A 15,335-nucleotide genomic window follows, 5' to 3' on the forward strand; every position below is an offset into this window, starting at 1 on the left:
TGTATGTGTATGTCTGTGTCTGTCTGTGTGTGTGTCTGTCTATGTGTACGTATGTGTGCCTGTGTATGTCTGTATGTATGTGTGTGTGTGTTTATACGTGTATGTCTGTGTCTGTATGTATGTGTTTCTGTGTGTGTATGTGTGTGTTTGTGTGTCTACATGTGTATCTGTTTGCATGTGTGGGGGTAAGGGGAACGTATGGGGAGAGGGTGGTGGTGGGTAGATGTACGGGGAAGGCCCAAAGGAAATTTTCGCACGGGGGCCCCGTGGTTTCTAGTTATGCCTCTGGATACTATAGTGATCATCATCTTGTGCATTCAGGTTGGCTGTTTAAGGCTATTTAGAGGACTGAAACACTGTAAATAGAGTCCTAAGTAAATTAACTTATTGCTGTTGGGGGGGTCATATAATTAATTAAGACAACAGGTGCTATATTGGACTAGCCTGCAAGAACACTTCCAACTGTACGTTTAGTGAATTAATGTCGACTCATAACTTGTTGCTTTAATGTCTAACATTGCAACAAGGTTTTTGCCATATGGTAAACATTAACACAATTTTACTATTCTGTTTCATTTAGAGCTTATCAAACTAGTTTTTGTGGTTTTATACCATTATTTACTTGTAGAGCATGGAGTATTTAAAGGATCACTATAGGGTCAGGAACACAAACATGTATTCCTGACCCTATAGTGTTAAACCCACCCTTAGCCCCCCTATAAAAGTTTAAAACTCTCCCCGCGCTGGCTCTGCCCCTTTGTGACATCATAAAAAATGGCAGATTTTTAGTGAATCCAATGCTTTCCCATAGGGAAAGCATTGGATTGGCAAAAATTGGCACGGGGCAGGGCCAAATGCCATTTTGGCCAATCAGGACCTCCTCGTAGGGATGCATTGAACTAATGCATCTCTATGTGAAAAATTCAGTGTCTCGTGCAGAGTGTGGGGACGCTGAATGGCAGGAAGCCCCTCCAGTGGCCATCTAAGGAGTGGCCACTTGGAGGTGTCCCTAGGGGCAATGTAAACACTGCCTTTTTCTATGGTTGAGGAGGAATTTAAAGGCAAAATAGAATATGTTTGATCCTTGCTTTTGCATCACCTAGGCGCGTGTGCTAGAATGTGAGTTAAATGTTTTAGTTAATATGTCACAAAGAAAATTATTTGTGTCACTGCTGTCTGGATTACTCACCTCATGAATTCTCAGTCATGTACAGCATGCAGTCTCTCCAACACTGGTGACTCCTGAAGAGTTTGCTTCATAACTACCTGCCAGACCAAGTGCTGATTGGAACCCCTGCCCATGCAACGACTGTCATTGAGTCCAACAGAATGATGGCTATATCTGACACTTGTCAATCACTATAAACGGCCAGTTGGGCCTTACTATTGTCCATGTTCCTTTAGTTACCTGTTACTAATTTTGGCTAGTTATTGGTGATTTTGGCTTCTAGTACCCCTTAAATCGACTTGGAATTACATTTATTCTTAGCCTGACCACTCTAGGGACTGGTACAACCTGCTTTCTTTTCTTCTCTGTCTTACTGACTAAGTACTGAATGTTGGGATTTCATTCCTGTTTGTGGCAATGTGATGTGTGGTGAAAATATGAAAATGTCTCAATAATCAAATTCGGTGTTGGAGAATTTCCAATTTGCCTGATTTTTAAATCATTTAGCAAATTCAGTCTTGTGCCACCCACTTTTTAGTCAATAATTCAATTTTAAGTTACTAAGTCTTTATGATTAATTTTACTTGTTTAATATTTTTTTTCCAGTAACAGAGAAACTGTCTTTTCTATAAGCTATATTTTCAAGATCATTAATAAACCGGCATGGTGGTGTGTAAAGATGAAAACAACTTAAGTGTGATTTGGAATTCTACCGTGTCTATCTGCTGTTAAAAGCTGTCATCTTGAGTGCTTTCCCCATGGTTATATAAGCAGGTCTCTCATTAAATTGTTTGTCAGGTAGCCGATTGTTTCATTGTTTGTATTATTTCCGAGATTTCACATATATTTCTCGTTTGTTCCCACCATTAAAATCCATTTTGTAGTGTCTTTCATCGGTTTTGAAAAAAAAAAAAAAAAAAAAAGGAATATATTACTCACATATTTGTTTCACCAAAATAGAAAGGTTGACAAGTGGAACATTTAAAGCACTGCTTGATCTCAAAAGTAATGCAAAAACAGAATAAAGAATAAGCGTACATTTATTTTTCTGAAGTACAAAGTTAAGAAAATCTATAAATTGAACAGTCTTAGTATAATACAACATATTTATGAAAATAAATACAATATTCTGTTGACCCCATGTACAAAGAACATTATACAGGCATATAGTTAATGAGCTGTTATTTTTTATGTTTCATTGAAGTAGCTTTATTGTTATATTTTATTGATTTTTCAATCAGTATTTTGTATCCATAATATTTTCCAATGTCTTTTCAACATCTTTTGATGTTGGGGGGGAGAGAGGAAGGGGGGAGTTCATGTTCCATGCTATAATCTTAATTCTTAATTAAAGTTTTAAAGTGGCACTATCACTAAATATATTTTCCTGTCCAGTGTGTAGGTGGCCATTTTGGAATTGCAATAACATTTTAAAATCCTCAGTGACAATAAGTAACATATTAAATAACTTGATGGTGCTGTATGCCCAACATGCCTGATGAGAAGCAAATTTCGCTTTTTTATTTTTATCGAAATAAACTGCAAAACAGATTTACGAATGATCAAAGCATAACATTGGCAGACCTACAAGAGATTATCGTGCTACTTTAAAGAGTGCTCTACTTATTTACTATTGATGAATGTGCAGGGATCTATAAGTGGTAATTAAGAAGACACTGAGTTCCAAACAGTAGCGTCGGGTTCTGTTGACGGCATAGACTGCCTTCTGTCCTTAGAATAGCAATAGGACATGCAGCTAGCTTCAGCCTAATCAATGATTTTGTTCCTTCTTGAATTGTTTGAGGCTACCAAAGGTCAATAAGTCATAAAACCAGTAACAACAAGAAAAGAAATCTACTTTTTTAACTTCTAAGTTATGAATACTTTTTTAATTTACAAAACTTGATTTATTAAGAATTAAAAGTTCAACACGTATCCACCAACAATATGGGCATGGATACTCTTAGCAGCCGGTTTGCCAACCATCTCTGCATGTATGCAGTGTGTAACATATGTGTGCATATATTATTACCATTCATGCATAAACCATCCATCTATTTTCACTAGTATCCCCCCAAAACAGAACACTAAATGAGGATGTGCGTCTTCACATCTAAACTGCACATTCCCGCTGGTGTCTATGTGAACATTAATAAGGGAATTGTTGAAGGCTACTATTGCTTCAATATTATTGTACGACAGGATATACTGCCATGTAGCCTTGAATTGAAATTAATTCCTGCTCCTGGAGGAGATATGAGAAATCTGCAGTTCTGGAACAACTTGACATTTTTATTGTCGCTGTAGAGTTGGGTTTCCATACAGGAAATTTGAAGATGTTTTAATGTCTCATATTCTATGTTCCATTACAAATACGAGAACGTGAAGTTGGCTAAAAAAGCATGTTTGTTTGACAAATAACAATTTCTTGTAACAATCAGTTTGAAGGAGATTAATAGTTTCTTGTAATAATCAATTTGATGTAAACGTTTCAGGCTAAATATCTCCAGCAATATAATTTTTTTTACATTTTTGGATAATGTATCTGACCAGACATAAACATATTGTGCAGACCAAATATATGCCTGCGTACACACACATACACATGTGGATGTAGAGAATCCATCGTCATCTCTCGTGTTTAGTATATCTCGCCTCTTCCTATTTGAAGAGATGAAGAGTCTGATTTAAATATTGTCTTCTTATCATTTTCTAATGGTCAAACTGTATGCTGAAAATGAAAAACAATATAAATGACACAAATTAGAACAAATATATCACTGTCAAACCAATTTAATTTGTATTATTAACATTGTACTTATAGCATGTGATGCAGAACCGCATCATAGATGTTGTATAAAACAGTAACTTAGTGTATAAATAAAATAAACAGAAGGATAAAATGCAGGATGTTCCTGCTTTACAGAGATATTGTAGAGGTAAAACATTTTAGAGATTATGAGACATTCCTCTGTGAAATATTATCGCACAATTACCATTAAACACATGCAGTAGTGTGACGAAAATTGCTGAATAAAAATGTTAATCCTCCTAATTGGTAATTATACTAATTATAATGATCTGATTGCATTTTGGAAATGTAACTTTCTCATGAGGTCACAAGAATAAAATTAAAAAAAATAAAAATAAAATTGGATTATGGGCAAGGAACAGCTTTTCTTGTAACTTGCGCATAATTCCTGTAGTATATTCAATGTGCCTTTATCCTCTTTACTCCTTTAGAACAGCCTTGGACCTTCAAAAGTAGCTGTTGAGTGTACAAGAAAGAAGGGGTGCCATTACCACTGCATGGATGTAGAACCAGACTGAAGATAAATTGGATTTTATATAATGTAAAGAAGAACACTGGAGCAAAAGGGAAAATATGTTGGAGCATGTGGGCAATATTTAGTTTTCCATTGGTTTGTAATATAAAATAAAATGTAACAGGAGCTTATTGTAACCAGACAGTCTCACATAAACCATCTGATTGGAGCAGCGTGGCCGTTTGCCACGAATGTGCACTCGCTTCCTGATGCTTTCCTTTGGAAAACCATTGAATTGGCTGAGATCATCAACCTGTGGTGAGAGGGAGAAAATGTAAAATAAACTTATTTTTAACTTCATTAAAATGGGGTTCTGAAGTGTGTCGGGACCTAAACTTTTAACAAGGCACTATCGTTTTGGGAACACACATTTGTTTTCCTAATGCTATACTGTTCCATTATACCTTCTCTACATTGACTGCCAAGTGCAAAGGGCAGAGCTTATAACAGTGACTGACAGCTCCCTGTTGCAGGTTAAAGAGGTGGAATTGTAATTTCATAGTTCACATTTTACAAGTACTCATATGTTAAATAAAGGGGGATAAGTGAGCATAATAAATAAAATCCCAGTAAGTAACATTTCTCTTTTAGTTCATATTTGTTTTATTTCATATAATTCATATTATTCATAATTTCATATAATTCCGGGGCTCTTTTATTAGTTCATTTTTTTAGAGACACAAAAAGTAGTCTTTTTGCGCGTAGTGATGGAGCTGCCATATTCACCCTGGTAGCAAAAAAAAAAGAGAGGTTGCATTCTTCCTTTTAGCAACTACAGAATAGGATATCCACATGGAGGAGCACATGGACACACTAGGTGGGTCCTGGATAAAAGTTGAATCCAGCTGCTTGCCCACCAAGTTATACCTGGAACCTGTACATCTTCTATTTAACTGATTGTTGTGAAATGTAAAATATTCTATAGAAAGTGAGGTTCCTGTGAAGTGTACAGCTGTTGTTGGATGAAATGTGTGTGTTATATTGTATTCATGACACAGCAAACATATACAATACCGATAAAGATGGCAATAGTGACTCTAATAATGAATGAATGATTAAAGTCACCTAATGAAAATCACTAAGCTTCCATAACCATGTGATAGATATTCACTGAGTAACTATCACCTGGCATACAACATGTAATATAAGTGAAATACATTTGCATTTTCTTTGTATAAAATTGTTATTGGAGATTGCTGTAATACAGTACAAAGAGTTATGACTTCATTACATGAAATGAACAAGTTATGTGTTCTCCAATTGCAGTTTTTAGTGGCTTTTTTTTTTTAATGAGACAACAGAGCAAGTGACATATCTTCACAGCCAATAAAATAAGTAGAATCAATCAAAATATATGTAATAAGTGCCTTTGTTACATAATGCAGTAAAATCTTTATGTATTGGTGATATGTGATAGGATATGTTGGAAATGAAAGTGCAAGTGTTTGCGAATAGTTACATAGTTATATCGGCTGCAAAGAGACGTGTTTATAAAATTTTGCCTTTATTGAATTAGCTAAGTGTAAATTATAGTATATAGTGTGGATCAGTGTTGAAGGTCCATTGGATAGTTTTGATGTTCTGCACTTCATTTAAAGGCTTCTTCCGCTCTGCTTACTCAAATAAGCCAAAGACTGTCTACACTGGGACTAGGCTGAACTTGAGCCCTCAAACTGTGTCTGTAAATAAGTGAACCTGTTCCTAGAAATTTTATAACTCGGGGCAGGCCAACAGGCTGTGCTTAATGTCTGATTTTTGGGAAAATCGTTGCAACCTGCTTGTTTATAGAAACAGTGGATCACCAAATCTTCATGAGAATCTTGTAGAGAAGGAACATGTACTGTTGAGATTGGTGTAGGGCAATCAAGTATAAGTCATACTGGGGTAGGTGGGGTTTTGAAGGTCAATGAGGGTGAAGGACCGTTTAGAGGTGTAGTTCTGAAAATCAACTAATTTAAAGATATACCGTAACTGCAATAGATAAAAAACTGAAAAGTGTACACAGTCTTTAGCTCCCATTCAGCATTGAAACACAGAAACATAGAATGTGACGGCAGATAAGAACCATTCAGTCCATCTAGTCTTCCCAAGTTTCTAAATAATTTAATTAGTCGCTGGCCTTAACTTATAGCTAGGATAGCCTTATGCCCATCCCATGCATGCTTAAACTCCTTCACTGTGTTAACCTCTACCACTCAGCTGGAAGGCTATTCCATGCATCCACTACCCTCTCAGTAAAGTAATACCTCCTGATATTATTTTTAAACCTTTGTCCTTCTAATTTAAGACTATGTCCTCTTGTTGTGGTAGTTTTTCTTCTTTTAAATATAGTCTCCTCCTTTACTGTGTTGATTCCCTTTATGTATTTAAATGTTTCTATCATATCCCCCCTGTCTTGTCTTTCCTCCAAGCTATACATGTTAAGATCCTTTAACCTTTCCTGGTAAGTTTTATCCTGCAATCCATGAACCAGTTTAGTAGCCCTTCTCTGAACTCTCTCTAAAGTATCAATATCCTTCTGAAGATACGGTCTCTAGTACTGCGTACAATACTCAAAGTGAGGTCTCACCAGTGTTCTGTACAATGGCATGAACACTTCCCTCTTTCTACTGCTAATACCTCTCCCTATACAACCAAGCATTCTGCTAGCATTTCCTGCTGCTCTATTACATTGTCTGCCTACCTTTAAGTCATCAGAAATAATTACCCCTAAATCCCTTTCCTGAGATGTTGAGGATAGGACTATCAGATATTCTGTACTCTGCCCTTGGGTTTTTACGTCCAAGATGCATTATCTTGCACTTATCCACATTAAATGTCAGTTGCCACAACTCTGACCATTTTTCTAGTTTACCTAAATCATTTTTCCATTGATACAGATTTTATCTCACCTGAGCAATTACCAAGGGAACATATAACATATGAGATTACATATTCCATCAAAAGAATCACAATTGTAGACAGGTTTTCTCTGCACAAGAAGTACAGCAACCCCAGGAAATAAGGATTTTATAGGCCTCATTAGTGAAGTATGCTTGTGCACACCTGCATTACATAATAGACTTAGGGAGAATCTAGTGAGTTGCAAATAAGGAAAAAATAGAGACTTGTACTTAGAATTAATGACCTGTGACTAGTACCCACTCAGGAGGTTTTAAAGACATTTTAGCTCTCTTGTGCTATTATAATGAGGATCATGTAAGTATATTATATGCATCTGGATCACAAATAAAAATATTCTGTAGGACAAATCTGCATTGTGACTATTTGCAGTGTGATCAGAATACAAATAATTTTGATTAATTTAAACAAGTCAACTGGCCATCACTCAAAGCCAGATGCACCATGTATTCCTTCTTCATAATTCACTGCTTCCCTACTTGATCAGTATGTTTATTCCATCTTGGCACACCCCATTCATCAAATCCTTCTTATCTCTGGTTTATTTCTTGCACTTTACTGTCAATTTAATATAACAAAGATGCAGGTTAAGAAGCCTTTTCTTACAGAACTCTGCAACTGTGGAATAACTTTCTAAAAAGACGAGATCTTCTACCAGTTTGACAACTCCAAAAAAGAACTTCCACTTATATGTGGAATCAAACCATGTAACTCCTGGCAGTCTTCACACCTTCACTCATATCATATGTTTTAAATATGTATCTCTGCTAATCACTGTATTGCTTGTGCATTCCAAATATATTTGAGAAAAATAGTGATTTTAATGTATTATTTTAGGAAAACCTTTTGTAAAGAAATGCATACTATTTGCACTTCTGCATGAAAATACAGCAACATCAGATGGTTGTTTCAGCTTTGTCACCTGATATTCTTCTAGGCACAATGAGCAAGGGTCAATATCTGTACCGTGTACAGATGTTGGATTTAGGAAGAAAGAATGTGCAAATATTTTGTCATGAACTGTCTTGGTGGGGAAGGCAATCAACACGCAGTATTTGAACCAACACCAAACCTACTATACCAGACAACAGAGGGAGTATTAGCGGTCTTTAGGGTGGTTTGACTTAATGCAAAAACAGACAAGGGAATAGTCAAAATTCTAGCAAGGGTCAAGGACAGGCAGGAGTCGACAGGTGTCATGAACAAAGTGCAAGAGACTACATTACTTAGAATTCTCTGCTAGCTGTATGCAGTGTTACTTGGTTGTGTTGGCAGCATATGTAGGGGCTGGGAACGTTATGTGTAAATAACACATGATAAGCCACCCAGGTGTTACATCCCATCATTTAGTTGTTTTTGTAAAAAAGAAAAGTGACATACCGTTGTGAAATGGACCACACAATACGTTGCGATAACCAGAAGACCAATGATGATTGATGCAATTGCAACATACAGTGCATTTCGTCCCAGTCTCCTAGATCCTTCTATGTCTCCATCATTATAGCTGTTTAAAGCCTGCAATATTAAAATAGAAAGATTGAGCAATTTCTGATACTCCAGTAAAGGTTTGAATATAGAGAACAGAAATTGGCATATTTTTATTAGAAATCTTGTATTTCATAAACAGTCATTGATACATCTTGTTCTTGGAAACTTAGCTTGTTTTACTGCTGCATAACAACCTAGAGATTATTACTGTATCAATTTCTTGGACAGAAATAGTGTTAATACAAAAAAAGAAAACAACCTAAAAACTATTGGCCTAAAGAATATACTCATAGCATTTCTCTGTCATTAAACAGTATACGATATTTGTGTGTGTGTGTGTGTACATATATATATACAGTATCTCACAAAAGTGAGTAAACCCCTCACATTTTTGTAAATATTTTATTATATCTTTTCATGTGTGTACTCACTTTTGTTGCCAACTATTTAGGCATTTATGACTGTGTGTTGAGTTATTTTGAGGGGACAGCAAATTCACACTGTTATACAGGCTATACACTCACAACTTTACATTGTAGCAGAGTGTCATTTCTTCAGTGTTGTCACATGGAAAGATATAATAAATTATTTACAAAAATGTGAGGGGTGTACTCACTTTTGTGAGATAATATATATATATATCTATATCTATATCTATATATATATATATATATATATATATATATATATATATATATATATATATATATATGTGTGTGTGTGGTTGTAAATAGTAGGATCAGGGAGCGGCGCCTGTTTTGGAATTCCCACGCTCAGAGCGATATGGAGGAGGGAAGGAAAAAGACACAGATATAGTGTAGTATGTTATGATCTTAAGTGATAGTATATGAAGGGAAAGGAATTGCACTTACAATTTTCTGGAGCTTATACTCAGCTCCATGTGCGCCTGGACGGTATAACATAATTTGGCAGCCATCTTGGTGCCCTTCTTAAAACTACCACATCCTCTTATTTTATCTTCCCCAATTTTAAGATTTATGTTTATCCATTTGATAATTTATACCTATTTTATGCCCCCCTCCCACCTGCACTGTATTATTGTTTGTTTTAATACTTTTTAATATGTTTTTTGTATCACATGATTGATGATGTCACTAATTGTAATGATGTAATCAATTGTAACTGCTATTTAAACAGGATAGGCCTCTAATGCTGTAACACTTTGATAAAGCCTCTTTGCAGGAGAAACGCGTTAGTGTTTTTAAAGCTGTTTTATGTAACATGTTTTTTTGTCTCCAATAAAGATAGCCCATTTATGCTATTGGAGCCTCCAAGCCTATCCTTTTATTCCATTTTATTCTATTTTTTTTTATATATATAATTCCTTTCAAATCTCTCCAACACCCACACTGGAGGACTCGAGGAGTGATATCCTTGGTGGGGATCATACCGCCTACGCCTACATATATTGAGCAATATCCCATTTGCTCTTCACTTGTGAGTATACGTCCATCTTTTATCATTTTATTCTGTATCATTCAGAGAGCACTGTTTTGTGTTTCTATCCTCTTTTTAAAATATCACCAACTATTCGAATACCGGCCCACTGCTATTGGAAAGGAGATATACCCTACTACCTCTGGAGACCTCCTTTTAAAGACATCCAAGGACCATCTACATATCCATAGACGGGGATTATACTGTCCAGACACACATATCTGGAGCTGAGTATAAGCTCCAGAAAATTGTAAGTGCAATTCCTTTCCCTTCATTTACTATCACTTAAGATCATAACATACTACACTATATCCGTGTCTTTTTCCTTATTTTCTCCATATCGCTCTGAGCGTGGGAATTCCATCACAGGCACTGCTCCCTGATCCTACTATTTACACCCATCGTACCACCAGAAAAGAAGAGACTCTGTTTTTGGGAAGTGTCAGCAGCCATATACTATAATTACAAGTATTGATATTCCACCTATCCCTCTCTCTCTATATATATTCTCTTTTTCATGCTTCTTGTGAGACTATATTACATTCTAAGGTATTGAGTATATTTGGGTTTTACACATTACACCATACCATTGTTTTGCACGTGTATTGCGCTAGGACACTTTTTGATTTTATTTTCTGGATTTAACCCCTTAAGACCGGAGGGCGTACAATTACGTCCTTTTTTAAGTGGCTCTAAACGCCGACGGGTGAGATTGTTCGCCCTCCGTTTTTTTTTTACTTACCCGGTCGCGGTTGGGGGGACTCCCAGGGAGCCCCCCGCGGCACGTCCACCCTCTTCAGCCCCCCTGGGCCATGTGAGAGTGAGGTCCTTGCGAGGACCTCACAATCACATGGCTGGTATAGCTGGCTCAGGCATTGCCAGCAGGGGGACTAACTGCAATGACAGTTAGTCCCCCTGCTGGCTGGAAATCAAATTAAAATAAGTGTAAAAAAAATATATATACTTAGATCATATATATATATATTGTGACAGAACCATCCGTCTGTCTATTGTGGTGGATTCGTCTATTTCCTGCACGTCCGTGTAAATGGCTGTTTCCAATAGCACAGCCATACGAATGACTGTTTTCAATGAATTAAGCTACCGAACGGATGGCCACCCAGGATGGAAGTGTGCTGCTGGTTAACCTCTTGATCCCAATTAGAACGTTGTGGTTAACCGCAGACACTTCTCAATTAAACCGACTTCAGGGTGGCCATCGTTCGTATGTCGACCACGAGGCAGCGGCCATTTTAAAATGCACGAAAGCCCAGCGGTGTTCGGCTCTGATTTCATGGAACTAAAAACGGACATTCTTTCTGCCGAACACCGCTGAATCAACGGGTCGCCTGGCTGTCTCGCCGAATGCGTACGAACACCGGCTGTTCGGGAGCTTTACCATTGACGAAAGGACTTAACCCTTCCCATGGAGTCAATCGCATACCGGAAGACTGTAAGAACTTTGACTCCATGGCGATTGAACTATGCGTATGGGATCTGAGCGCTATTCGCCAATAATATGCCCTCATATACCGGATATCTGGGGATATGTGATGTGGATGTGAAATGTACAGTTATTATAAAGTTATGTATTTTTATGCACTTTCTAGTTTTGGATTTAAAATGGCGATGGGTCTTTGTCCTGGAGATAATTGTATTACTTCCCAATTATCTCCAGGGCAGAGGGGAGGGAACCATATTGCATTGTGGGAAAAGCCTGTGACTGTATGTCTGGAATGTCCTCCTGTACTACTGTAATTTCAGTCTTCCATTTGGTCCCCTAGGGGAGTGTCCACCAAGTGGGAGACCGGCATAAATACGGGCAGGTAGCCCACAGTAAAGCGAGATCCTGTTTGACCCTCACTGCGGAGCTTCTGTCTTGTTATTGGGGGGATTTATTATTTACGCTTAGAGAGTGCTTATTGGAAACGTATGCCGCTTGGTGGATGTCGTGGTTCGGCTATTAGCGGCGGTTCGTGGAGTTCTGTTCGGGAGTTGGAGTCCTTTCACGGATCCCGTTCGGGAGATTACCGCTTCCCCTGGTTATGGTTCGTGGATTACAATTTATACGAATGGAGAATTGATATGGTGAGAGGGGAAGGTGAACTAAACGGCGCTTTTACTTACAGATACTGAGGGTGTCTTAACAATTGGTGGCAAGCGACGGGATGAATCCCACAGCACAGAAGGTCAGCTACACAGCCCAATTGAAGGAAAGAAATGCAGTATGAAGAGTTAAGACGTGCTACTCTTAAGGACATACTAGAACGCCGAGGACGATCAGCAAGCAATTTGAAGAAACGTGAAATTATTGCTTTGCTAGTGGAAATGGATGCAACACAGGGAATGGAGAGAGCTAATGTGCCCAGCAGTTTGGATTTAACACCCGAGGAGATACAATTTAACCGGGCAGTACAAATAAGGCTGGCACACTTTGGCCCCAACCCCTCAGCAGACATTGTGGAACAATTTCGCAAGTAAAAAGGTACCCTTTGCTGCATTTAAAACTTTTATTGAAAACGAAGGAGAAATTGATGGGTTCCTGGCCGACTTTGAAAGGCAGTGTGCCCTACACCAGGTACCCACAAAGGTACCCACCAGGTACCCATCCACTCTGGGAAATTATCCCGCCGGGCTTGTGAAGCATTTCGGGCCATCCCAGAAGAGGAGATCACCAGCTACCGGGCCGTGAAGGATGCGCTCCTAGCCAGGTATGCGGTGACCCCGGAAGGTTACAGACGACGCTTCAGGGAAACCAACAAGCAGGTTGGTGATTCTTATGTAGAATGGGCCTGCAGGGTTCACCGTACCGCAGCCCACTGGATGGCAGGATGCCAAGCAGTAACTGGGGAAGAGGTGCTGCAGGTGTTTTTACTGGAACACTGCTTCGATAGATTGCCTACCGGGGTCCGGGAGTGGGTCAGAGATAGAAAACCCTCTACCCTACCCGAGGCGGCCCATCTGGCAGACGAATATACCGACGCTCGCAAATTGGACAGTACAGTCACCAAAGTCCCTGCCAGAATGGAGTACCAACCAGCAGCAACTCCAACTCCGACAGCCTACCAACCTCCAGTGCATCGCACCCCAGCGGTACCACCAACAAATAATTACGTGCAGCCGTCCAAATTCAATGCCCGGGATTATTCACAACCCATTAGGTGCTTTGGGTGCAAACAGTTGGGGCACAAGCGTCCAGAGTGCCCACTGAACAGCGCCAATCAAGCTCAGTCCTGGAGGAGACCAGCCAACGGGAATCAGCGATCACCGCAGCCTGCTGCTCACTGTGTAGAGCAGGAGGAATTCTGGGGCATCCTGCACGAAGCCGACCCGGTGCAGGCAGCCCATCAGGATAATCGCCAGCAACACCGGCAGACTGTGAAGCTGAATGGCCGAGTGGTAAATGGACTTAGAGACACAGGAGCCACTATGACACTGCTCCAAAAGAACTTAATCTCGGAACACCAGCACACAGGAGACACTGTGGCAGTGAGGGTAGCAGGGGGAGCCATATTCCGCTTACCTGTTGCCCATGTTCACTCAAATTGGGGAGTGGGCGCTAGACACGTGGATGTAGGAGTTATGAAAGACTTGCCCGCTGATGTTCTTCTTGGGAATGATTTGGCCTGTGACAAAATGGCTTTTGTCACTGGGTCTGCATGTGACATACTGCTCTACCCCCCTATCGCTTGGAGGAGCCGGATTGTTAGCCTCTTACCCTGGGATGCTGGCCCTTTAAGTTATGGAGTCTTAAGGCACTTGGGACAGAGCCCTTTGTCCCTGGATCACACCATTTGCCTTAGTTGCTTGGATTTTACATTTCCCCTGGTGCATTCGTATGTTGGTTCGTGCAGTTTAACTTCCAGTACAGCCAGGATAATGCTGTCGGCTACAAACACGCGAACAGCCGGTGAAAGCCAAACTTCAGTCGACGTTTTTGAGAACTGTGTTCGTGGGATCTGAGTGCTATTCGCCTATAATATGCGCTCAGATCCAAGCTATCTGGGGGGGTGTGGAACATGGGGACTTCGTTCAGCGAAACATGAGTTATTGATTTTAATACAGTTTTGTTAAAAGGTAAAAAGCACATGTTTCTCTCTGCCCGGAGATAATTAGGTTCTCTGCAACCACTTAAGTTAATTATCTCCAGGATAGAGAGGAGGAGTTACACTCTTCCTGTGGGTGTGTGTAATATTTGTAAAGTACAGTGATTGGTTCTGTATATTCTGTTTCAGTCTTCCACAAGGTCCCATGTGGGAGTGTCCTTGCTGGAAGACCATCATAAAAGGGCTGAGTTTGGCCATCAATAAACACATTCGTTTTACCCCTTCATGAAGTCTTGACTCATGTTTGGGGAATTGGGAGCTATAATCACTACTTCACTCTTTTCAGCTTGGATTTCGGGAGATGCTTCAAGGATCAGCGCTGCACGGATAGCAGGATCCTTTACATGGCCCCTTTGGTTTTGGCCTATGCCCCAATGGGCCCCATGGACGTTAACCCAGTGACTACCCGTGCTCAGACCCGTGCTTCTGGAGCCAGCCCACCTGCTGATGAGACCCAGGTAAGACCCTTTTCTCCGACTGGTACCTTAGATCAGGCCCCCTTAAGCTGGGATTCCCCAGAGGAGTTTGGGAGGGAAACCCGGGCAGGTCCGACCCTCCAAAAGTACAGGGATAGAGCAGATGCTGGAGAGGAAGGAATAGATGGGGAGCGATATTAGTGGGTGGGGGACAGACTATACAGGATCCCGAAACCTTCCCAAAAGAGTGTAGCCCCTCCGCCGAATCGACAGCTGGTGGTGCCCGCGAAATACCGGCAGGAGATTCTGCGGATAGGGCATGATGTTCCACTAGCAGGACATCTAGGGTCCCGCCGCACAGCCTATAGGATCTCACAGAATTTATTTTGGCCCAAATTTAACCAGGCTGTGCGGATGTATTGCAGTACTTGTGACACATGTCAACGGGTAGGAAAGCAGGGGGACCACCCCA

General features: G+C 39.8%; 1 protein-coding gene across 1 annotated transcript in view; it reads right to left on the bottom strand.

Annotated features, from left to right (window-relative positions):
- Nucleotides 1-2,077: 2,077 nt before the first annotated feature.
- The window catches only part of TMEM233 (transmembrane protein 233), a 52,919-nt gene continuing 39,661 nt past the window's right edge, over nt 2,078-15,335 (bottom strand). Inside the window, exons 2-3 of the mRNA XM_063454605.1 lie at nt 8,776-8,910; nt 2,078-3,899 (exon numbers count right to left, since the gene is read on the bottom strand). Of these exons, the coding sequence (XP_063310675.1) occupies nt 3,888-3,899; nt 8,776-8,910 (147 nt within the window). The 3' untranslated portion in view covers nt 2,078-3,887. The remainder of the gene's footprint in view (nt 3,900-8,775; nt 8,911-15,335) is intronic.

The sequence above is a fragment of the Pelobates fuscus genome, chromosome 5, assembly GCF_036172605.1.
Source record: "Pelobates fuscus isolate aPelFus1 chromosome 5, aPelFus1.pri, whole genome shotgun sequence".
NCBI lineage: Eukaryota > Metazoa > Chordata > Amphibia > Anura > Pelobatidae > Pelobates > Pelobates fuscus.